Genomic DNA, 25,392 nt, shown 5'->3' with positions numbered 1-25,392 from the left:
AAGATGTTGCCACACAGTGTGTATTGTGGACCTCAGGGTCCATGTGTCAGGGTTTAAAGGAAAAGGAGGTCGAGACAGGAGACATCTGGTTGAGCCTGGAGAAAAAACTCATCATCATCAAACAATTTCCATTTATTCCCTTACATAAAGGCTACATTCACATTAACAGGCTGAAGTGACTCAAATCTGATTTTTTGATCAATGTGTCTCAGTTTTGATTTTTTCAAGGCTGTGTGAACGTGCCAAATCAGATTTTTTCAAATCAGATTTGAGTCACTTTAATATATGGTCCTAAATCTGATACGTATCAGATCCATGGATATGCGACATGAATGTGAACGGTCAAATTTTATTTCAGAATTCATGTGTATTTTTGCTTTTGCGCATTAGCATTAGCGCTACATGCTTTTCTCTCGTACCCACATACTGTATCTCTTGGTGCAGCTATGCAGCTATAGCTGCAAAAACAGCAAAAGCAAACCGCCTGGCCTTTTTTCACCTCCTCGACCTGAGCATGTACTTCAGACCAGCTGTTTACTCTCCACTCCAGCAAAAGATGCTCCACATATGAGCTGCTAACTCATCCATTTCCCTTTATAAAGCTGCGAGTCGTCTCTCAAATATGACATTTTTTGTTGTTGATAAAGAAGGTGACGTTTATACTCGTATGTAAGTGCGCATGTGAGGCGTTTCAGGGACAGATTCGTTCACATTACACACAGGTACAGATCACTTACATTAGTGAATGTGAACTGTCAAGATCTGATCTGAGCAAAAAATCAGATTTGAGCAATGTGGCTAGTAATGGGAACGTAGCCTAAGAAACACAGAGGTACATTATAAGAACTAGCTCATCATGTGTCTCCCAGTCTGTATTGTTCACTGTATTCAATCCCATGTTCCTTCTAAAGGGAGAAGAAACGGGTAGAAATCACAGGTGTGATGGTATGCAGCACATGCAGCAACATGGCTTTACAAGAGTGTAATGGAGTGAAAGTCCGGCCCATGAAACTGGACCATCGCAGGAACTCCATCCCTCCAGCACAGTTCCTCACAGCCAAGCACCTGCTCGCATACATTCCCCGGCCAGCTCCGGAATCAACCCGTTACAGCCCGTACCCAAAGGTAAAGAACACAGTGCCAAAAATCATATACGTACTGCCACTGGCAGTAACACAACCCCACAACACGACTGATCAACTTCATGCTTCACAGTTGGCCATGTTCTTTACATAACCTGCAGTTCCTTTATTTTTCCTAAATAATTTTTCCTTTACTAAATGTTAGGCCTGTTACAGTAATTATCTACTTATTGTACAGAATATAGATATGACCTAAATTGAATGAACTTTTACCAATATTTTAGCCTGTTGCACACTGAACAGTGAATCGAAAACACTGCTTCCATATTTAACACATATAAACACAAAAATATTTATTTTCTTCAGTGTAACATAATGTAAAATTATTGAGGTAATGTGTGATTATTTGCAAATACAATCTTAAGAATTCTGACTTTTTATTATTTATATTGCATATACTGTACTCTTTGTTTTTTCTATTTTTTGTACTGAGTGCCTTGCTAACGCTTTGCTGCTGTAGCACTGTGAATTTTCCGACTGTGGGACTAATAAAGGATTATTTTAACTTATCTTATCTTATCTTATCTTATTTTATCTTATCGTATCTTATCTTCTTACTAGGGGTGGGCAATATTATATCGTATACAATATATTGTGACACAGAAATATCATGTTATTTAAAATCCATATTGTGATAATAGAGCTGTTCTGTCTAAAAGTAGTCTATTATTTACTGTGAAGCTTTAGGTGTATTTATTGTTTTAGTTTATAGTTTTTGTTTGCGGTTTATATGCGTGAAAATATTCTGCAATATTATTTGCTGCTTTATATTATTTTATGCTATATTATTTATTTTGACACATTATGATTATACTGTTATACTCTTATACTATATTCCTGAAATTAATTAATTATTTTTCTTTTATCCTATTTTGCCAAGTATATCGTTATCGCAAAAATACCCTGAAATATCGTGATATTATTTTAGAGCCATATCGCCCACCCCTACTTCTTACTTTAAAATGCCGATAATATCGTTTATCACAGTAATTTCTGGGACCATATATTGTCCAATAAAAATGGCAATTGTGACATACTATTAAGTTACTTCTCTTCACAACTGTGTAGTATAGTATACTAAAATGACTTTTTCAGTTTTTTTAGTTTTTACATTATTTGTTTTCCTTAAACCTTCTGCCAGTTTACTGCAAAATTTTGTACACTGGATTTTGTTTCATTTCCGGTTTTTGACTGGACCTGAAGAGTTTAAATGGCAGAAAATAAAGAGAAAAAATAAGGATGTTCTAAAACGTCCGGTAATGTACACTGACATGCCAGAAGTTATGGGATATGTTAACTTGTGTCCCCTTGCCACGAGGACATGCCAGTGTTCACCTCACAACTTATGCAGATGTGTGTGTTCCCTGAGGTAACATTTAAATGATCATAATGCTTTACATAATGCTGTCCCATGATATTTGGAATGTCAGTCTAGTACCTACTTTTGAGTGTATTGTCATTTATTATTTATTATCATTTTGAGGGCTGAAAATCCTTTGAATCACAAAATAAAATTTTCTGTTAAAATAATGAGAATTACATTTTTAGTAATTAGTAAGAAAATATAAGTAAAAATGCCTGGAAATAAATAAAATAAGGTTATAATATTCTTACAACAATCTCAAAAAAGTTTTTGTATACATTGACTAGACATGTGGTGATTTCTTCCACAAAGAGAAAAAGAAAAAAATATATATATAACTATAAATTATACCTTTTATTATAAATGCATTATAATTTTTATGTTCTGTTTTTATTTGTATTTATTTATTTATTTTTTTGTCAGACTGGAGTTAAATCTGCTGTGGCCTCAGCAGTGCTGAACTCTCAAAAGGCCTCCATCCCCCAGAGTAAGAGCTTTGAGTTGCAGGCCTTGGTGCCGGTCCCGGTGCGCCAGCTGACCTATTCACTGCAGAATCACTATCAGCAGACTCCCGGTGGCCAAGAACAGAGCGTCTGCATGTACACCCATCCCACGGGCCAGGAAGAAGCTCCACAGGAGCCCTCAAAGCCACATCGTACTCGTCGCAGCATGGGTCTCAAGCGCTTGAGCTCTAAGTGGCGCTCCACCTCCACCAGTAGTGACCACTGTCACAGTAGCGTTCAGGTTCCTGTGGAAATGACGAGGGAGACGTTCCGGAAGCAGTGGTGCAAACTGTTGGGTGAAGAGCAGCAAGTGTGTCTGACTACAGGCAAGCAAAGGCAGCGCTACATTACAAAAGACGGCAAATGCCAGGTCAATCTCGGGCCCATTGAAGACAAATGCAAATTTTTGTCTGATATCTTCACCACTCTGGTGGACCTGCGGTACCGCTGGTTCCTGTTCGTCTTCACCATGTGCTACATTGGCACCTGGGTAGTCTTCGCTGAAATATATTTTGTGGATGCCTGGCTGAGGGATGACGTGAATCACGTGAACGATCCAAACTGGCCAAGTTGCTTCGAGAACGTCGACAGCTTCCTGTCAGCCCTGCTCCTGTCGGTGGAGAGCCAGAGGACCATTGGCTACGGTTCCCGGATGGTGACTGCCAACTGCATAGAAGGCGCGGTGCTCCTCATGGCCCAGTCCATAATCGGCTCCATCATAGATGCGCTCATGGTCGGCTGCATGTTCGTCAAGATCTCCAGGCCGCAGAAGAGAGCCCAGACTCTGATCTTCAGCAAGCGCTGTGTGATATCCGAACGAGACGAGAACCTCTGCCTGCTCTTCCGCATAGGAGACCTCAGGGAGAGTCACATGGTTGATGCCAAGATCAGAGCGAAACTCATCAAATCCAGACAAACAAAAGAGGGGGAGTTCATCCCTCTGGAGCAGTCTGAGATCAACCTGGGCTACGACACTGGAGGCGACCGGCTTCTTCTCGTCGAGCCTCAAACGATCACTCATGTAATTAACGAAAGCAGTCCCTTCTGGGAGATAGGAGCCGAGTCTTTGAAGAGGGACAAGTTTGAGATCATCGTCATCCTTGAAGGCATTGTTGAAGCATCAGGTGTGCCAGATTTCTGTTCATGCTCTTCCACATGCATTCTTAGCTTACAACAGTGCAGAACATTTCGTGCATGCATATAAACTCCAAACACATACAATTAAACTAAAATCCCATTAAATCTACACAGTAAATAGCTAAACAAATACAAAATAGACTGCTTTCAATGCAGAATATAAGAATATGGATTTTTAACTAAAAAAAGACGACTGGGTGATTTTACTGCATGTATCATTATTTACATAAGAATTTCATAAGCATTTACTGACACAATTTGGTGACATAAACTCTGTATAAAACTGACATAACTGTTGCATATGCATGTCCTGTTTCTGCTACATACTAGTGCATCTCAAAAAATAGAATATCATTGAAAAGTTACTTTTTTTCAGTAATTCAGTTCAAAATGTGAATATCAGAGTGATCTACTTTAGGTGTTTGTTCTCGTTTTCAAATATATTTATTGTGAAACATTTCTTTCAACAAGGCACTTAATCTAACATTTACATGTTTCTTTTGAGAAAAAAAAAAGGAGAAAAGCAAAAAAAAAAAAAAAAAAAAAAAAATGACGCATACTTAAACAACAAAAAAGGCATAGTGACAATATCCATAATAACAATGAGAATAATCAAAACACAAGAGGCAGTGACATAGCCGTAATTATAACACTGAAAATATAAAACAATAAACAGCAAGACCACACAGCCACAAGACATATAGGACAAGTGGGCCAAGTCCTGCTGGAAAATTACATCCACATCTCCATCTCCATTGTCAGCAGAGGGAAGCAGGCAGAATGGAGAAGCACACAATCCAAGCTGCTTAAGGTCTAGCACTTTACTCTTTTAATACAATGAGACATAAAGTACAGCAAAAAGATGAGAGAAATAATAAAGACAAGGAGAGGAGAGGTGTGGGAAAGGTAGATTACCCTGGCTAATGATGAGCACTGCTCAAGTTTTTGCAGCATTTTGAAAGGACTACATTAAATGAAAGCAATTTCAAGACCACATAAAGCCGCAGTAGATCAGATGTGACTTGAAATTTACACAGAAAAGAAAAGCCAGAAAGCATTTACCTCATTTCCAGCTTAAGCTTTATTTTGTTTAATTTATGTGCCTTTTTTCTTCTAGGTATGACTTGCCAGGCTAGAACGTCTTACACAGAAGATGAGATTCTTTGGGGTCATCGCTTTGAGTCATGTATCTCTTTGGAGAAAGGGGCTTTTCGTGTGGACTACAGCGCATTTCACAAGACATTTGAAGTGCAGACTTCCCGTGAAAGTGCTAAAGAAATGGCTGAAAGAAAGGACAGAGAAAGCATTTAGTTCAAGGGTTGGGAACTATGGGCTGGAGTTCAGTACAGTATGCAGATTAACCTGCTCTGGCACACACATTAATGCAGACATCCCACCCTTCAAAAACTCATTTTAGAGAGGGAGCATTAAGGCCTGGACCCCCAACCTTCTCCTCCAAACCCCTACACCCAGGTCTAAGAGATAAAGGACACTTGATTTTTTAATTCACATCTTCAAAGTTTAAACTGGTATTAAAATGTGTACTTTCTATATAATATACTAGTGCATCTCATTGAAAAGTTACTTTATTTCAGTCATTCAGTAAAAAATGTGAGACACATGTTTAGATGATCTATTTTAAGCATTTAATTATTTTAATGTTGATGATTATGGCTTACAGCCAATGAAAACGCAAAAAATCAGTGTCTCAGAAAATTTGAATATTAAGTAAGACCAATTGGTACTTTTGGCAGTGTGGGCAGTGTGCCAAGTCCTGCTGAAAAATGAAATCTGCATCTCTATAAAAGTTGTCAGCAGAGGGAAGCATGAAGTGCTGTAAGATTTTCCGGGAAAACACTGCACTGACTTTGGACTTGATTGTAACTTAGTTACTTTTAAAATCAAATAATCCCAAAAGTAACTAAGTTACCTTTTAATGGGATAATCAGTAATTTGGTTACTTCCTCAAAGTGACTGTCATCACTGTTTGTGTTTCATTAAATCAGTCAAACTCACAGCACTGTCCAACTTCTATTTGTGGAAGTTGTTTTCATGGTATTTGAATTCACTAAATACTTTGTTATCAACTGGTATTGCTATTAAATTGCTAAAAAATGACTGTAATTGCTATAAAACACTGATAAATAACTGGCAACCCAGTTGTGGTAAATTTTAAGGTCTGTAGCTAACTGTTCTTTGGACATGTTTTGAAATAGTGTAAAATTATCTAAATGATTTACTGTAACACCAATCACAGAGCCAATTACTGATGTCCAGCGTAATTAAGCATAAACCTGGCAACCAACAGGTGTGTAAAATCAGATGCCCTTGAGTGGGAAAAACACACAAGTCCTCCAGGAGTTCCTCAACCTTACCTTATTTATTGTACTAATGGACCAACTAGCAGCCAAAATAGAGTTCCCAGGCATCAGTCATTTATCTAGCATGTACTGAGTGTGTCCATGGTTCTGTTTTTATCCCTGATTTACTCTATATGAATCAGTTGTGTGCACAACTCTAATTTTTTAAATGATTTTAAAATAAAAGTATTTATGCACTTTTTGCTTCATCTGTGTTTTTACAGAATATGTGCAAAAGTATTGGGACACCTGCTCAGCTCTAATGTATTGGGAAGGCTTTCTACTAAATTTCTGGCCATCAGGATTTGATTGCATTAAGCATTAAGAGCAATAGTGATATCAAAATGTAGGATGATCACCACCTCACCTCTTCCCCAACGCCCCTCACAGCTCATCCCAAAAGAAATGAATGGTGAACCATAATTATAGAGAACACAGTTCCACTGCTCTACAGCTCAAACATGAGGACATTTATATATGTTTATAAATCACATCTGATGCTAATGATTCATGTTTATCTGTTCCAGGGTCCTATTCTATTGGCAGTACTCCAATAGAAAGGACAAGACAGGCTGTGTATATCTGTGAAACATTAAGTTTTTTAATAACTGAAAGCACTAGAAGGGGTGTCCACAAATATGGACAAATTGTGTATGTTAATGCATTACACCGGTAAGCTACTCACCCCTTACCAAAGGTTCTAATTTTAATGTTACGAGGTGCTTTTTTTTAAGTTACTTAAGATTTTAATCACCTTAAAGGCTTTTTGTGCGTTTCATCATTGTTGCCAGTAGTGTGGTGTTATGAAATTCCTTTTTCACAACTGAAGCCAATAGTTTTAGGGGTATTACATCGACATGTCCTGGCGTTTCATTAAACATATTTTGTATGGATAAATGTTTATGTAATATATTTAGAAAAATGTTTCTCTCAGTTATTACAATAAGTCATAGTTGAGTTTTTATAAAGTATTAGAACAATATTGGTCACAGGTTTAAAGGTTTAAGAAAATAAATAAATATTCAGATTTTTCTATTTTTGGATTATATCTGATGGTATAACTTCTGTTACAAGATGCAACAATGGGAAAAAAATCTGGAAATAAAGAAAATATATATTTTTTTGATTGTCCCTAAAATTCCTATTGTGTGGGGCAGAGGAGGAAAATAAATATTATAAAAAATGGGTGACAACTTATTTCTTCTACACTACACTAAATGTAAAAAAATCAATATTGAGTTTTTTTTTACATCCTATTTCACATTTTTGCATTTAGCCTCAAACGGTCATAAACTGATGAACATTACACTAACCCTGTATAGCTTTAATGTTTTCAATATTAAATTTACAGTTTAAAAAACAATAAAAAGAAAGGAAATACACTGAATGAGAAGAGGTGTGTCCAAACATTTGACTGGTACTGTATGAGAAATTGAGAAATGTAGAAATACTGAGCAGCTTATCTTCCAGCATCCTTTGCTATTTATTGTTAGTTACTGTAGTTAGGAAACTCTCACATGGGTACATTATATTTACAGCTGTGTATTTAATTGAAACAGGATTTTACTGTTTATATATATATATTTAAGTGTAATACAGTTTATTACAGTGAATATCTAAATGTACAATATTGTATAGCTTTAATATAGTCTTCAACATTAAATTTACAGTATAGAAAAAAATATATATATAGCAGCAAAAATATATTTAGCAGCAATACTTTACAGCAGTGTTCATACTGCCCTGAGGATTGCTCAAGGAGTCAACTCGTGATCATTCTGAATCGGCTCGTTCTGATCCGATTCACTCCCAGCAGGACTCGCGGCGTATGGCGGGCAGTAGCGGGGTTTGAGCGGAGAGCACCGGTGCTGAGGAGCGGGAGCAGCTGCTGGGGATGGCGTCGTTCGTTACGGAGGTGCTAGCGAGCTCGGGGAAGCTGGAGAAAGATGACCTGGCTTCTAAAATCTCCAAACTTTCGCGGAAAGTGGAGGAAACGAAGGTAAAACAACTCCTGGGTTAAAAAAATAGCTACGCTTGTTAGTTAGCGTTAGCAACTAGCTAGCTTTAGCTGTCAGTTAAGTTATCTAGATAACCATATCTACAATACGCTGGAATTACAGCTGTCAGGTCTTATTTAACCTTTGAAAGCTAAGGCACATTATTATAGAATAGAAACAGTGCTAATTAGTCAGTTAGAGTTTAGAGTTAAAGTGTGTTTTAGCTGTTATTCTACACAGACATTAAGCTAACTGAATAGCTATGGGTATGATCCAGATCCAGAAAGTAAAATTCCATCCCAGGGTTCCAACTGCCTGTGCAGTTCAATGTATAACTGAGTTGCAGTTGAGCCGCTCCGGCTGTTAGAACAAAAACCAGGAATGGATTTTTACTTTCTATTATTACTACTATTATATAAACTAAGTAGCTGAGTAGTTAACTGCTCAGATAGCTTTAAATACAGTGGACACAATGTAAAATAGCAATAAACTGCTGCCAGTTAGCTTATTAATTACTGTGATTTAGAAATAGTTTGTTTTTAGGCTGTACAAGCTAGTAAAGTAACTAACTTATGTTTGAGGCAATGGAATGTATTTTTTGTTACTTTCTGTACCTGCATTATCCACCTCTAATAGCTGTATTTGCACTGATTTTAGATAAGTACATATGTAATAAGTCTTATTTACAGCTATGACTGAATGAGTAGCCAGTCATCTGCTCTCCAGACGGTCGGTTAACTGATCAGTGGTGCTTGTGTGACGTGTCATACTGCTTGCTGATGCTGGGGCCATGCCCATTATGCAAATAAAAAATACCAAGAGCCAATAGGAAAGATGGATTTAAGATAAACAAATACAGATAAATAATGTAAGAAACTATTTGTTTATTTACAAGTGATGAACTAAACAAAAATAACACAAGATGCAGAAAGTAAGACTTTGCACTCCCAGTGTTTCTCACTGAACAGCTGATCTTCCAGCATCCTTTGCTATTTGCTGTTAGTTACTGTAATTGTGAAACTCTCACATGGGTGCAATGTGTTTACAGCTGTGTATTTTATTAAAACAAGATTTTACGGTTGAAATTTCCTTGTAAAATTATATCAGTTTATTACACATCTAAATATGCCACATCGTATAGAAAGCAATATCATTAAATATAGTTCCATATCGTGATATTCTTATAAGCAGTTTGTTTGCAGTTTACATGCACTAAATATACTAAGCTTACTTGCGTTACTTTTTTATGTATATTTTTATTTTGTTAAACTATTATTATTTGATACAAAATCAGGGTCTTTGTAAGTTACCGTTGACTAAACAGACAAATGTTTTTAGATATATACTTAAAAATGTATAAAACTTACTTATTTTGTTACACTTAGATATATTCTTGAAATAAATTTTAAAAAGGTAAAAGTTTTGTCATATCGCCAAAAATGTTATATTAAAAAATACCCTGAAATATACCCTGAAACATATCACCCACCCCTAGTAAATAAATAATGCTTTATACTGTGACATGGCTTTTGTCTATAAGCTGTGACTCTCTCCTGTATCTAAAAGTAGAAGAATTCATCAACCAAAAATTCGTAACATTTATGGGGATACATTTATTATTTTAGCTTCGTCATCCCAGTACAAATCTAAAATCCCTAGTTTTTATGGAGATGTATTCCTTTATTATGAGCTTTGGTGTCCCACACAATTTTTATTTTTATTTTTTATAGGAAGAAGTGTCTGACATGATAAATAAGAAATACAATGAATTTACACCAAGTATGGAGGCGGCTGAGACACTTGTGGACCAAGTCAAAGGTGTATCCAAAGACATTGATCTCTTGAAAAGCTGTATTGAAAACGAGGTATGGATAACATGCTGTTCTTCACCATACTGTGGGCATGTATTTGTAGTTAAATTTGGTAATGCATTAATGCAATACATCTTTCTTGCTTTCGTATGTATGTTTTATATGCAGGTGCAGAAGAACCTTCACGAAGCTGTAACAGAATATGCCAAGCTGAAGCAACAGTTGGAGAAGAATACTGCAGTCATAAGTATGCTCAAACATCTGCAAGATGTGAGTAGATGTTTTGCTGTGATGCGTTATTTTTTGGCATTACCCAGAGCTAATATAAACACTAGATAATGTAGTGCATTACATTTTCCCAAGTGCCTTTTTTTTAGTTTAGTTAATTTACAAATGATGCTAATTCTCCTAAACTTTAGAAATGAGAACTGTGAGAAACCACGTGAAAATGCTGAATATTTGGACTCAACTACATCCCTATATACCTATAAACCTATAAACCTACAAAACTATACACACATCACATATAAGCACTTTCATAAATTTCAGAAAAAATGTTCTATATTGTTTGTTGTTTCATTAAACTATATGAGCACTTTTGTGCACATTTCATTGTTATTTTCAGATGGTTTTGGACCTAATATAGTTTGATCTTTTGTGTATAGGTATATTGTTGAGTTGTGTTGAGATATTTAGCATTTTCATGTGATGTGTATCAGTTTGGGACATCTTTTACTAATAGAAGTTACAATTCTGGGCTCATTTTGTCTTTAAAGTTTGACACTGCAATGGAGGAGTATCACAAGACCCTGCAGGAGAGGAAATATGAGGCAGCAGCCAAACAGCTGGAGAAGGTGATTAACATAATATGTATTAATTTAGATTTGTGAATGTAGCATTTATATTTGTAGAATGTGTGTTGAATCCTGTTAAAATTGTAAATGAATTATGTCTTTTGGGGAAATATTCAAAGATCCAAATAATTCATTATATGTTCATATACATAGCACATACTGAGTCGATTTATAGAAATGTTTCTGTTTTCTCCTCATTTTATTCTTTTATTCTTGTTTCCCTGCTTTTTTCCGCTCTCTGAAGGCACGAGCCAGTGTTGAAGCCTTAAAAGCCTGGAAAAATTCAGAGTTGCCTTTACTCCGATCCCTTAACTCAGAGCTAACAGTGCAGAGAGAGAACCTCAACTACCATCTTGGAGAAGAGTGGAAGAAGCTGGCAGTATGGAAGCTGCCTCCTGCCAAAGGTGAGAGTAAAGCTGAGCACACTCTGCAGGACATTATCTCTGCATCCACAGTACAATCCTCTAGCTGCCTCACTAACCACTTGTGTAATCTGATCTGTTCAGCTTGATGAGTAGAAGTACAGGATGAAACCATTTATGATCACAGATGAAAAGAGAACATGTAGAACAGGAAAATTCTCAGATATGATTTTGATTTTACAGACATCATGGTACTACCTAGATCCCCTAGATCTCTTTATGTGAGAGTGATTTTGTGTAAAGAACTTCATGAACATGTTTTGTTCCTTTAAAGATTGAATTTAGGGACGTTTCTAGTTAGCACCCAAAATAAGGGTGAAGTTGGCTTCTAATTCTGTTTGTTTAAGGTAGAAAGAGGACAACTTCAGCTTGGCTTGTTGTAATGTGACACAGCAATCAGTGTTTTGTGTATTTCCTGCTGTTTTAGCACTTATGTAGTAGCAAATACACAGCCTGGCCAAAAAAAAGTTGCCACCTTTAATGATTTAAGTAAGTAAATGATGTGGGGTTGAAGCTGCAGTTGGTCTGCAGGTTTAGGTTCAGCAACAGTATGTGCTGATGACAATGTCAGGATTCATGGGGCTGGAATTGTCTTGTCTCGTGCTGCAATCAAAGCTAAAGGCACTTTATATAAAGTTATATAAAGTGTATATAAACTATCATAGAAACAAGTTCTGCCAGCATGTCCAGTACTGAGAATGTGTGCAGGCCTACACAAACACATGTGTAGGAACTGAAAGCTGAATGATCAGAGTAGAATGTTTCATTATATAATCTGTTACTAAAATTAGTCATTTTACTAGTGTTTACTAGTGTTGCATAACAGCATGTCTTTCCCAAGTTGTGGGACTGCATTAATTATTGAAACACAAAGCTTGGATTGGATCAGAGTGGTGTCTGCCAGCACTCAGCATTAGGGTACTTAGATCGGATTGGGACGTCCTTAAACAGAGGCCTTTTTCTCACAGCACTGCTTAACCTGGTCAGCTAACATGAGCTTTTAGCCTCATTTCCCCCCTAATAGTCATTGTGTTTAGCCAGGAAAGGCTTTTGCTGGTGGGCTGAGTGTATTTCGATTTTTTATTTTGGATTGCCCCATGTTAATTCCAAGTATAAAGGTTCAAAGTTTGTCACATACAGTACCAGTCAAGAGTTTGGACACACTTTCTCATTTAATGTTTTTCTTTTTTTTTTATTTAATTTATTTTCTACATTATAGATTAATATTAAATACATCAAAACAATTAAATAACACATATAGAATTATTTTATAAACAAAAATAAGTGTTTGTCATTCACATTAATCCCCTGATCTCAACCTGATGAGCTGAGGTAGTGATTTAGGATGAGCTGCAGCTTCACAGTATAAACAAATGTGCACCAATATTTATAGAAGAAAAAAGAATCACAAAGAAATGTGGAACAAATGTGTGTACTATGATTATGTGTTATAGCTGTTGAAAAAAATAAGAGACCACTTAAAAAAATATTAGATTTTACCAAATTAAAAACCACTAGAATATAATCAAGAGGACAATGGACAATTTGGACCAGGAGTGGCATACATTTAGCCAAAAGCAGTATGTAAGACTGGTGGAGGAAAACATGCCAAGATACATGCAAACTGTGATTAAGAACCAGGGTTATTACACCAAATATTGCACCAAACTTTTAAAACTTTTTGAATATGAACTTGTTTCCTTTGTATTATTTGAGCTCTGAAAGCTCTGAATCTTTTTTTGTTATTTCAGCCATTTCTCATTTTCTGCAAATATATGCTCTAAATGACAGTATTTTAATTTGGAATTTTGGAAAAATGTTGTCCATAGTTTATAGAATAAAACAACAATGATCATTTTACTCAATCATAAACCTATACATAGCAAAATTAGAGAAACTGATTCAGAAATTGAAGTGGTCTCTTGTATGTTTTGATTTGAAGGCTATAATCTTTGAACATGTTTTGCAGAGCTTACGGGAATGCAGTCTTACCTGACGACAGAACTTCATCTGAATGGAGGAGGATCTAAGGAGGACAAACACTGTCCTAATCACCTTCTTCCTAATATACTCCAGGCCCTCGCCATTCAAGGAGAACTGCACAGAAAAATCAAGCTTTTTGGTAATTAATTTTAAATTAATTTTTATGTTTCATGTTTTTAGTTAGTTGTTAAGTTTATTTCAATTAACAAATATATTTCTGTATCTCCACCTTCCAGGGCAGGTGTTATTGAAGTATGTGCTGAAGCCTTTGATCATGTACCCATCTCTGCTGGTGGAGGTGGGGGAGCATCTTGAACAGGGCACAGTCCTGAGCCTGCAGAGTGATGAGAACCAAGCAGAGCACCCAGCCCCTGCTGACGTCTATGCCAAAATTCTTGTAGTACTCAAGACCCTTCACAAACACCTGTTTGGTATGCCAACACATGTCTAGAACGGAATTGTTGTATCTTCAATAAACACTCACTGCTACCTAGTAGTTAGGGGTTTAAGAAAATGTCAAATCTTATAATTTTGTTATCAACTTATGATACAAAATATGGACATGATCTGACTTTAACTTTTTCTAACCTTAGTATTGCTTTGCCAGTTGTGTTTATTTAGTCAAAAAATCTCATTAATATGAATGAGTCACTTTGTTGACTTATGTTTAAAAACTGTTTTTTTGTTTTATTTATTTAGTATTTCAATATTCATAATAATTAAAACGTGTACAGATGCATTATTATTCTATTATGTTATCATTATATCCACAGACCTGCCAACATGTACGCATTTTGCGTTTTTTTTTTTTTTTTTCTAATTTTCTCCCATTTTTTCTCCCCAATTTAGCTAGGCAGATTGTCCCACCCATTTAGCTGTTAGTCAGCTGTATATCCCCCATCATTAGTGATGCCACAACACAAGGAGGGTGAAGACTCTTTTTGAAATGCTACTGATGCAGCATTGCTAAATAGCATCACAGCTCGGTTCTGACTCGGTTCTGATACATCAGCTCACAGACGCAGCCTTGTGCTAATTAACATCACCTTAGGAGTGATTAAGAGAAAGAGTTCCATCTACCCACCCAGAGAGAGTAAGGCCAATTGTGCTCTCTCAGGCCTCTGGCAAGCTGCATGACAGGGATTCGAACCAGTGAGCCCCTGTTTATAGTGGCAGTGCTTAGCCTGCTGAACTACTCAGGCACGCTTGTACGATTCAATGTTTTAAAGTACGCTGATTTATGACCAGTTAGCACAAAGGCTTATCCAAAAAGCTATTTTTGGAGCCATTCGCTACTTTCATCCACTCTTTTTTTTTTCCTCTAATCAATCAAGATTCCTGTACTGAAAACTCAGGTGCTCTCTCTCTCTCTCTCTCTCTCTCTCTCTCTCTCTCTCTCTCTCTCTTTTCTCTCTCTCACACTCTCACTTGGTTGGCAGGTCTGTATCCATAGTATAAAATGAATTTAGACATGACAGTAATATAACTGATCGCAATAATATTTGTGACAATATACATGTAACAAAATTGATCATCATGTAAGTGTTAGTTTGTATACAAAGACTGGTGGCAGGTAGGGTTGTCACGATACCAAAATTTTGACTTCGATACCGATACCAACTGTAGTATCACGATTCTCGATACCAAAACGATACTTGGAAGAAAAAAAAACAATAAAAATATCTCAACATAAAATGTTTATTTTTGACTGAACTGGATTGAACACTGAACAATAGGTGCAAACGTTTTTATTCTAAAATGAAACATTTGAACAAAAAACAAGTTTCGTTATTATAACCTTAACTATAACATAATTATCTAAACACTTCCTAAAAACTAAAACTAAAACCAGAGGTAATGGTAGCCTGACTATGTGAACCTGACGGGCGGGCAGAAGTTAAGTTCTGAATAAGGAAAATAAAGAGACAGAAGAACATTACAATGTTCTGTTCATTTTAACACTCACTGCTCCGTTTTATTAATCAACCGTTTACCGTTTTTAATAAGCAGTCGCTAGTAAATCTTAGTAAAACTACAGACAGAGTGTATCTTGACTAACTCCACTAACCTGTCGACTTCTCAGCTCTTTGTAGAGATCAGGGTGCTTGTCTGCTATTATGTTAAATAACACTGTAACATAGAAGCATAGAACTATTATTTAATTAAAATGATTTTTAAGAACAGCTAAACACACTGCTGCAGGTCAAACGCGGAGGCGTTCACGTGCGAGAGAGAGAGAAACAGAGAAAGAGACACAGCGAGAGTGAGAGAGAGAGAGAGAGAGATTTGCGTGTTCTGATGTGAGCTACTCACAGGTAAAGGATCTCTTTTATCTCCTCGTGCTCATATTCTAGTCCCACACATAAGTCTGCAGCTCCCTCAGTGTTTTCTGTCGTATTTTGCGGCTAGCGCGAGCGCTTACAACTAACACCGCGGACCGCGAGGTGCCGCCGCGCTTGTGCCGAATCCGCTACTGAATCCGACTCCCGCTTCGCGGACAGAATCGGCACAACACCCCCCGCTGTACAACTGCGGGAGTGAAAACAGCGCTAATAAATAAAGTAGTTTAGTTTCACTTTCAGTTTTCGTTATTTTCGTTATTTTATTTAAAAATAAAAATACAAATAAAAAACAGATGCCTACATCTCAGACTATTTTCCCACACTTCACTCCTCGCGCCCGTTTTGTCCACAAGTCGCGGACGAGAGACATCTGTTATTTTAGCCGTCGCCATTCTACACTCGCTGCTGCTCTGCTGGCTTGCGCGTGAATCGATTCATTTGTTCAGAACACTAAGTTTATCTGAATCCTGCCACACCGACTGCTGCGGTGTGAATCAGTTTTCTTATGAACTGAATCAAATCGCGCATACTAATTTGACTCATTTGAAGCTAGTGACTGGGCTATATACAGTATCGAAAGCATCGAACGCTAAAGAACCGAATCGTTTGTGATGACGTAGTATCGAAAAAGAATCGAACCTTCGGTACACCGTGCAACTCTAGTGGCAGGGTGTTAAAACACAGACCTCTACACTGCAGTGTTGTATTTATAGAAAGTTGGATAAAAAGTAAACTTTCCTATTACTCAGACTTCTTATAATGTTAAAAATAGTATTTACAGTATACAGGATCACAGTATTTGTATTAGTAACCCTCATGTTCTCATTATTTTCTCTCTCTCTCTCTCTCTCTGTAGATGCATCCATAGGTGATAAGAAAGTGTCTACTATTCTGGGAGATCAGATATGGGAGGAGATGTCAGACTGTATCATCCGGGAATGCTTACTGTATTCCATACCGGCTAACAGCAGTCAGCTGGCAGCGTATGATACGGTGAGTGAACTGAAGAACGTTTACTCCTGGCATTGAAAGAGGTACCAGATGTTTCAGTGTCTTTCATTTCTTTGTTGGATTTTGTGTTCAGGTTATCAAAGAAACTGAGGAGTTTGAAACTCAGCTGAAGGATATGGGATACCTGACAGGAGACTCCACAGATCTTCTGAAATATGCAAGAAATGTCAACTGCCATTTCGCTAGCAAAAAATGTCAGGATGTCATCGTAGCTGCCCGGAAACTTATGACCTCAGAGATGCACAATACTGTTAAAGTAAGAGCTTAATGTCCACTGAAAAGATAAATTAACCCTCCTGTTACCTTTAAATTTACTAACAACTTTAATCATCTTTAATCATCGTTCATCAGCAATTTTAACTTCCTGAGAATTATTAAATAATAATTAAAATTGTTGCCAAAGTTTATGTTACATGCTATATTAGTTTTGTTGACTACTTAAATAGTCTTTAAAAAATTATATTAAATCTGTAGGAACCGTATTTTCCTCCACATCATGGGAAATATCAAAGTTCTTGTGAGATTCGTGTTGTGTGAAATATCAGTGGTTCTTGCACTAATACAGTTATGGTTATGTTATTTTAGGGCTCTAAAGTTTTTTGAAGATTATAAAGTTGCCAGTCATAGTGCCGCTTAAAATGATGAATTTTTTATATGTTTATACAGCTTAAACAGCCTGGGGTCAAATTAAACCCAATGAAAAAAGATGTATACAAAATGTGTGCATGACACTGAAAACATACACTCATATTAATTTTATTTTTACCCAGTTTTCCTCATTAAATTAGGCAAAGTCACAAAATATGAATAAGAAAATTGACCCTAAAGATAATAGGAGGGTTAATATTGTATTAGATTGTTTATAATTGTATCCTTGTATTCAGATCTCTCCAGACTACAAACTTGCTCTTCCCAAACTGCCCAACCCGAGCAGAGGGAGCAAAGAGAAGCAGGAGGGGAAGAGGATTACTCACTATGATCAGCAGATCCTGGAAAATGAGAAGCAGCTGAGTCCTCGCACTCTGTGCCTGCCTGTGTGCCGCATCAGTGAATCTGTGCAGCAGCTCATGGAGCTCGCTATCAAAACTCTGTCTGAGGCAGTGGGCAGCTCCCCCCAGTGGTACGTAGATCCCATAGCCTCAACATACAGCTCTAAAAAAAATTAAGAGACCACTTCATTTTCTGAATCAGTTTATAGGTTTATGTTTGAGTAAAATGAACATTGTTGTTTTATTCTATAAACTACAGACAACATTTATTCCAAATTCCAAATAAAAATATTGTCATTTAGAGCATTTATTTGCAGAAAATGAGAAATGACTGAAATAACAAAAAAAAGATGCAGAGCTTTCAGACCTCAAATAATGAAAAGAAAACAAGTTCATATTTATAAAGTTTTAAGAGTTCAGAAATCAATAATATTTGGTGGAATAACCCTGGTTTTTAATCACAGTTTTCATGCATCTTGGCATCATGTTCTCCTCCACCAGTCTTACACGCTGCTTTAACTTTATGCCACTCCTGGTGCAAAAATTCAAGCAGTTCAGCTTGGTTTGATGGCTTGTGGTCATCCATCTTCCTCTTGATTATGTTCCAGAGGTTTTCAATTTGGTAAAATCAAAGAAACTCATCGTTTTTAGGCGATCTCTTATTTTTTCCAGAGCTGTAGAAGTATAAGCTGTGTACATGAGTTTAGCAAACATTGAGATTGTATTAATCACATTTATCACGTTTACTTTTTTTATACAATTAGAAACTCAACCAGTTGTAATACATTTATTTATATAATATTTTATCCTGATATTTATTTTTCTTTTCTTTATTCTTTCTAGTGCTGTCCAGCTTTTCTACACAACACGAAACATTTTTCACCTGTTCTACGACGTTGTGCCTACATACCACAAGTAAGAAAATATTTATGCTCATTTTTCTTTGTTTCTGGCGAGATTAATGTTGAACCAACATAGAAGTGCAACTGCAGAACCTTTTAGAATGTGTAATTTGTGTTTTATTTGAATGAAAACATTGATGTGTGACTTCATTCTGTACTCCCTTTGAAAGCTTTTTTAAAGTTTTAAGAATTTCTTTAAAAAATTGTACGATATTGTAACACCATAATATTGATTTTTTTTTTTACATGTAAATATTGGTGCACTAGAGAGCAGTGTTATACTCATTGTCAATCATACTGTTTCAATTGTCTAAAAAATATCTAAAATTTAAATAACATAATATTATTCAGATTTTATGAATACTACAACAGTTTTTTTTCTAAATCTCAATCTCAATATATTGTAAAATATTGATTCAGAACCTCTGTATCATATCACCTAGTACTTGCCAGTACAGCCCTAAAATGTAAAAAAAAACTTAACAGAGCTGTAAGCAATTCTGAAATAAAAATTCTAATATATATAATATATAAAGTAGAAGAAAATATATTGTGCATAAAATAATGGTTTGTATATTTATTATATTGGAAATATAACAAAGATTAATAAAACAAGTGATTTAGGACTTTTAAATGGCTCTGTGTATGTAGTATGTACTGATTTTCTCTTTATGCTTTCTGATTTGACACAGGGACAACCTCCTTAAATTCCCTCATTTAGCTGCAATTCAACACAACAACTGCATGTTCCTTGCCCACCACCTGCTGACACTGGGCCATCAGTTCAGGCCATATCTTCCCATGAAAGATGGCGTGGTATATTTTGTTGATTTGGTTCCAGGATTTAGAAAACTGGGTATGAGGCATTGACTCAGATTTTACTGTTTATACTCAAATCTACTGCTGTTGTTGCTGTTATTGTTATTCTTATTGTAAAACGTGTCTCTTCTTGTTTTACAAAGGTGCTCAGTGTTTTGTGGCACAGATGAACGTCCAGAAAGCAGAGATGTTGGAGAGACTCTCTACTGCCAGAAACTTCTCCAATTTGGATGATGAAGACAATTACTCTGCAGCCAGCAAGGCAGTCAGACAGGTGATGCACTCTACACTGATCTGTACATACAGCAGTGCTTAGAAAAATTATTAAACTATTAGAATTTTCTGTATCAAACTACTTACTAACTAACTATTATTATTGGATTATTTACCTCTAAAAATAATATTTTTGTTTTATTTGTTTAACTAGTTTCTCTTAATCTACATTTAGATTAACTGGTGTTGTTTTAGTGTAAAATACAGTAAGTGTTGTCATACTTACCACATTTTTTGTATTATAATACCACTGTTCTATAAGGCTCACTATCAATGAACGTCTATTTTCTGGTCTATTTTCATACATAAGGAGCACTGGATTATAAGGCACATTTTAAGAGACCCTAAGGATCTTCTATTTCAGCAGGTCTTGCTACTGGGTGGTGGTGGGGGCAGCTAAGTAAAGCTAAGCTAAATAAACAAAACTGTAATAAAAAAGACAGATTTCTCTCCTGAAAACTGTTTATTTGGGTCAGTAAAGTGCTTTTGTTCATTTACAGTAAACTTAGATTCTTGAATTTCTTCAGCACTAAGGCTGGAGCATTAGCAGCTAACCGTTAGCGGGTAATGCTAATCTAGCCAGGGTTTTAATAGCAGGCTACAGGCCGATAATACTAACCTCTGAACAGCAAATTAGCTAGAGCGGTTAGCGTGCAATGCTAATGCTGCTCCAGCAGTGCTAGTCGGGGTTAGGAGCAGGCTATAGGCTGATAATACTCATCTCTGAACAGCAAAATAGTGAGTGTGGTTAGCAGGTAATGCTAATGCCGCTCCAGCAGTGCTAGCCGGGGTTAGGAGCAGGCTACAGGCTGATAATACTCATCTCTGAACAGGGAAATAGCAATTAGCTGCTAATGCTAATGCTACTCCAGCCCCGGTCCTGGGGAACTAAACTGAAACTCCTGTATAACGCTGTACTTCAGCGTCTTATAGTGTGAAAAATACGGTATGTAGAAATATAGAAAAACCTAAAGGGTTCACAAACTTTTAAGCACCACTGTAAAGTTCTAAAACATACATACAATATTTTCTAATTGAATAGCAGTTTAAAAAAAATAATGTTTGGTGATGCTTAGGTGATACACCAGCTGAAACGGTTGGGGAAGGTCTGGCAGGATGTCCTACCAGTGAACATCTACTGCAAGTCCATGGGAACACTCCTGAATACGGCGATATCTGAAATGATCTCCAAAATCATGATGTTGGTGGTGAGTTCTGATAAAGTTGACATACATAAGAGTTGAATACCTTAGGATTTCTTAAAGTGGATAAGTATTTAAAACAGACCCACTGATCTCATTACAGGACATCTCTACTGAAGATGGAGAGCGTCTGCACACGCTCTGTCAGACCATCTTAGAAGAGGGATCCTTAGTTTTCACCCCATTGCCTGATGAGAACAAGAACAGAAAATACCAAGAGGAAGTTCCAGTCTATGTGAAGAAGTGGATGACCTTTAAAGAACTTTCTGTCGTACTCCATGCCAGTCTGCAGGAGATTGTGGACAGGTACTGTAGATTCATAATGCTTTTTAACATGTTTTAATAGATCATTTAAATTTATTGGTCTGTTTGCTGAAGATAATGGGCCCTATGTGTACAGTGCAGCTTGATTTAGGGTGTGTTAGTGTGTCTTTGCTGTCGTAACGATGGGAAAAGTATGCCTTGTGTGGCTCGAAATGCTAATTCTCTTTTTTAATCATGGGTGTGTTTTGGGCAAATGTGAAAAAAACAATCAGCATGTCACTTGCCATTCCTTTTAAGACTTAGGTGTGCTCAGACTTTGGCGGATTGCCTTTTTTAATAGTGCTTCACTTCTGTACATCTCAGCAGAGAAAACTGCTCTGCTAGTTAATGCAGTGAAGGTGCTCGAGCAGGTCTTTTATGGGAACAGTGATGTTTTTTATTTTTTATTCTACTTATTGTTAATGTGAAAATTGGGTTTGTGCACTGGTGATGATGACCAAGATGGCAATGAACATCTGACTGTTGACTGTTGTCTAGGCATTTTTCAGACAGTGGAGCACCTGTTTTCTGTTGCAAAGATAGCAATAAACCAGAAATGTACTTGAACACATCTAATTTCCCGACCACCACGCCCATATATTCACAAGTACTGTTGCTACTTAAACAACGCAGGTAGAAGGAATTAAAATAGGCTGTTGTTGGGGTATAAGATAGCAATGAGCATTGTGACGAGCCTTGCGCAGGGTGAAAGATAGGGCCCAATGTTTTATGATGGATTCGTTTATTGTATATTTCTGTTAATACATATTATTCCTCTTCACCAGGTGGGCGGAGGGCAAGGGTCCACTCGCTCAGGAGTTCTCCAGTAATGAGATGAAGAGCCTGATTCGAGCTCTGTTCCAGAACACAGACAGACGAGCTATAGCCCTCACCAAAATCAAATAAACTGTACAACCACAGCACTTCTCACTCACTACAATGCTACATAACCGCTCTTACTTGTTTGATGGATCAGATTTTTTTCCTTCTATTTTTCTATTATGCTGCCAAATATAAAAATAAAATGCTTTTCAAGCCAAACAAACTTATAATTCGCTAATCTGTCTGTGAGAGTGGATGAATGTATGTATGACTGACTTATTAAGCAATAACATTTTTGCAAAGCTGTATCTTTCTGTTGCTGTGCAACCTTTAAAAATGTACATGTGGATGCACCTATATGGGATTGTATGGGATTGGAAGCTGAAATCTGTTCATTTGTGTACATATCCTTGGATGTTGACACGTGCGTATGTTTATAACATGAAGATAAATGTACCTGATTTGGCCTTAAGGACAAATGTAGCATTTCACCACTGTAGTAAAATAAGTAACATGTAGGGATTCACTCAATATTTGGCAAATGCAATCTGCAAGAATGCACCTCTGAAGATCGGCTAAATAAGTGAAGTCTGAATAGTTTATACCAAACAATGTCTTTTTAGTATTTAAGTCATATTGTGCTCTGTTGGTATGTCTACCAGGATGTAAAAAGTGTTCATTGTTCAATAAATATTTTTACTGTAATATTGCTTTTTTTCTGAAAACTTTCCAAGAACTATTCGTTATTCAGCTTTCTGCGATATGTTTAGTTTTGTTCAGTTTTGGCAAAACTTTTGGCTCAATCTCATTTTGGTGCATCCCTGATAGCGTTTATGTTTTAGCAGTAGCACCATTCTGATCTTCAATTTTGTATTAATATTAGGTCTAGCAATGGTACTGTGTTAACACATGAGATTAATCTGTAATTTTGTTTTCTTTTAACGGAGATTAATCACGTGACAAAGTTTACAGAGCCTGTGATTCTTAACACAGCAAGTTCAGAAGGTGCACAATTGCTGCTCTTCTAATGCTTTCTATTAAACTGTTGTTCAGCACATTAAAATATTCTAATTTAAAAAGAATCACAACTACAATAAGATATTACATGATTTTCTGATTTTTGAATCTATGACCTTATTTTGTTACAAGATTCAAAATCAACTTATTAAACTACTTATTAAAACATGGGTACGAGATCATAACGCATGGACACAACTTATTAGGGCATGGGAACGAGATAATTCCTGTCCATGTAAGTTGATCCCACGACTTAATTACAGGAAAGTACCTCCATTTTTTATTCATAATTATTACAAAAAACTCTTGAGTAATACAATTATTTTTTAAACGATTGACACTCATAATATAAATATAAATCCAGGGGAAAATGTCTGTCTCTCTCTCTCTCTCTCTCTCTCTCTCTCTCCACTCTGAGATATTATAATATAGTTAAACTCTAAATAAAACTCCAATCTGCCAGACCCAAACCACACTACAATATTAATACAGTCCTCTCACAAAAACACTGGGAAATTCCATTATTAAAAAAATAAATCATAATTTTAATTCATCAGTGACACCACTAATATAAATATAATAATTTTTGCCAATCTAATGCTGGTATTCCTTAAAAAAAACTCTACGAAATATTTTTTGTTAAAGTAACACTGTTGTTTTTGTTGTTAATAAAGCACCACAAACATGCTCATTGTTTTTGTTCCAACAAGATCCAAAAGTTTGGCAGGCTCTTATAGTGACAGTATGAGAATGAGATTACTCATGTCGGCTGTTAAAGAAATATGTTGTGTGAGAATAATGATCGCTTTTTATATTTCTTGGTTGCAAATTAGAAAAAGGTATCGAAAAAAAAAGTAGTTTGGGTATCAGTACCAAATTCAAAGTATTGTACTGGTAACGGTATCTAAATTTTAAAACGATACCCAGCCCTAATTATTATTATTATTATTATTATTATTATTATTATTATTATTATTATTATTGTGTATAAGTGGGTGTGGGAGCTGTAAGCCCCGCCCCCTGCTGCTTTTACTAACAGAACCAAACGCTTTAAAATAACCAGAGACTGAACTGAGCGCTGGATAAACATGGTTTATTAATTACAGTGTGTATATATGCTGATTACTCGCTCAGTTATAAAGTGTATTTATATATAAATTGATATTCTATATAAATAATTCTATTCTGACAGGGTATCATCCTGTCAAACTTCGTGCTTGCGACGGTTTTACGACAGGTTGTGACGTCCACTGACAGCGCCAGCTGTGGGTTGCCATGTATGTGTACCAAAAATCCTCCTCTAGTAGCAGGGCCCAGCTTAGTGTTCTATAGTATCTCTGTGTTTTTTCTTAACCTGCAGAATAAACTGTACATTTATTAGCAACCATTGCTCATTAACATTTAACTGCTATGTCTAAGGGTTACACTATTTTGTAAAAAAAAAAAAAAAAAAAAATTAATTAAAGCCACATTTACAAAATAGTGTAACTGTGGGCAGTGAGTAAAGTATGTTAAATCAACATTCATTTAATCAACTCTAATGCACTGAAAACAAATTTAATGTAAATCATTAATTCAATGTTATGGTTTTATATGTGTGGATTTGTATTAAACTTTAACTTACATTAAACATGTATATCTTGTTTGTATTTTTTTTTCTTTCTTAGCGTGCACTGTGTTCTTGCAGTGAAGAAAGGGATATATAACTAATGATAATTATTATAGCAATTATTGCTATTAAGAGAGCACCTTTTTCCCAAAAACATTTTTTATTTATTTAGTATAGTAAAGAAGATCTTTTTCATCCAGGTTTTTATCTTCCCCATTTTCTGACTTTGGAATTTTTAATCTAAAATCTGAAAATCATGCAAAAAGATTTTTTCTTGAAAACTAGAGAACTTAATTATCTCGTTCCCACACCTTAATAAGTTGTGACCACAACTTATCAGACTATAACAATTAATTGCACATAGTCTGGTTTAATGCATGGCCACAACTTATTAAGGCCATTTCGTTCCCACGCCTTAATAAGTCATGGCTATGCATTAAACCAGACTATGTGCAATTAATTGTTATATTCTGATTAAAAACATAAACCAGACTATGTGCAATAATTTTTGAAGACTGATTAAAAACATAA

At 36.0% G+C, this 25,392-nt stretch overlaps 2 protein-coding genes across 3 annotated transcripts; both read left to right on the top strand.

Moving 5' to 3' along the window:
* The first annotated feature begins 310 nt into the window (after positions 1 to 310).
* On the top strand, positions 311 to 6,983 carry LOC103040948 (G protein-activated inward rectifier potassium channel 3-like). The gene is made up of 3 exons (XM_022676021.2): positions 311 to 1,125; positions 2,929 to 4,132; positions 5,263 to 6,983. Exons 1-3 carry the CDS (start codon positions 943 to 945, stop codon positions 5,454 to 5,456), a joined length of 1,581 nt encoding a protein of 526 aa, XP_022531742.2. The 5' UTR covers positions 311 to 942; the 3' UTR covers positions 5,457 to 6,983.
* Positions 6,984 to 8,309: 1,326 nt separating this feature from the next.
* On the top strand, positions 8,310 to 22,940 carry zw10 (zw10 kinetochore protein). Of its 2 annotated transcripts, none has more exons than XM_049466532.1 (16): positions 8,310 to 8,504; positions 10,233 to 10,367; positions 10,482 to 10,583; positions 11,090 to 11,167; positions 11,412 to 11,571; positions 13,559 to 13,711; positions 13,809 to 14,003; positions 16,783 to 16,907; positions 16,999 to 17,181; positions 17,810 to 18,045; positions 18,758 to 18,829; positions 19,509 to 19,672; positions 19,779 to 19,909; positions 20,985 to 21,116; positions 21,214 to 21,416; positions 22,199 to 22,940. In XM_049466532.1, the coding sequence occupies exons 1-16, from the start codon at positions 8,400 to 8,402 to the stop codon at positions 22,317 to 22,319; spliced, it is 2,295 nt and encodes a 764-aa protein (XP_049322489.1). In that variant the 5' UTR covers positions 8,310 to 8,399; the 3' UTR covers positions 22,320 to 22,940. The 2 variants fall into 2 exon arrangements, with proteins under 2 accessions (XP_049322489.1, XP_022531741.2); XM_022676020.2 differs by having other exon boundaries at positions 8,311 to 8,504; positions 16,771 to 16,907.
* Positions 22,941 to 25,392: the final 2,452 nt, after the last annotated feature.

Source organism: Astyanax mexicanus, chromosome 17 (genome assembly GCF_023375975.1).
Source record: "Astyanax mexicanus isolate ESR-SI-001 chromosome 17, AstMex3_surface, whole genome shotgun sequence".
In the NCBI taxonomy this organism is placed as follows: Eukaryota; Metazoa; Chordata; class Actinopteri; order Characiformes; family Acestrorhamphidae; genus Astyanax; species Astyanax mexicanus.
This window is presented reverse-complemented; position numbering and strand designations above follow the sequence as displayed.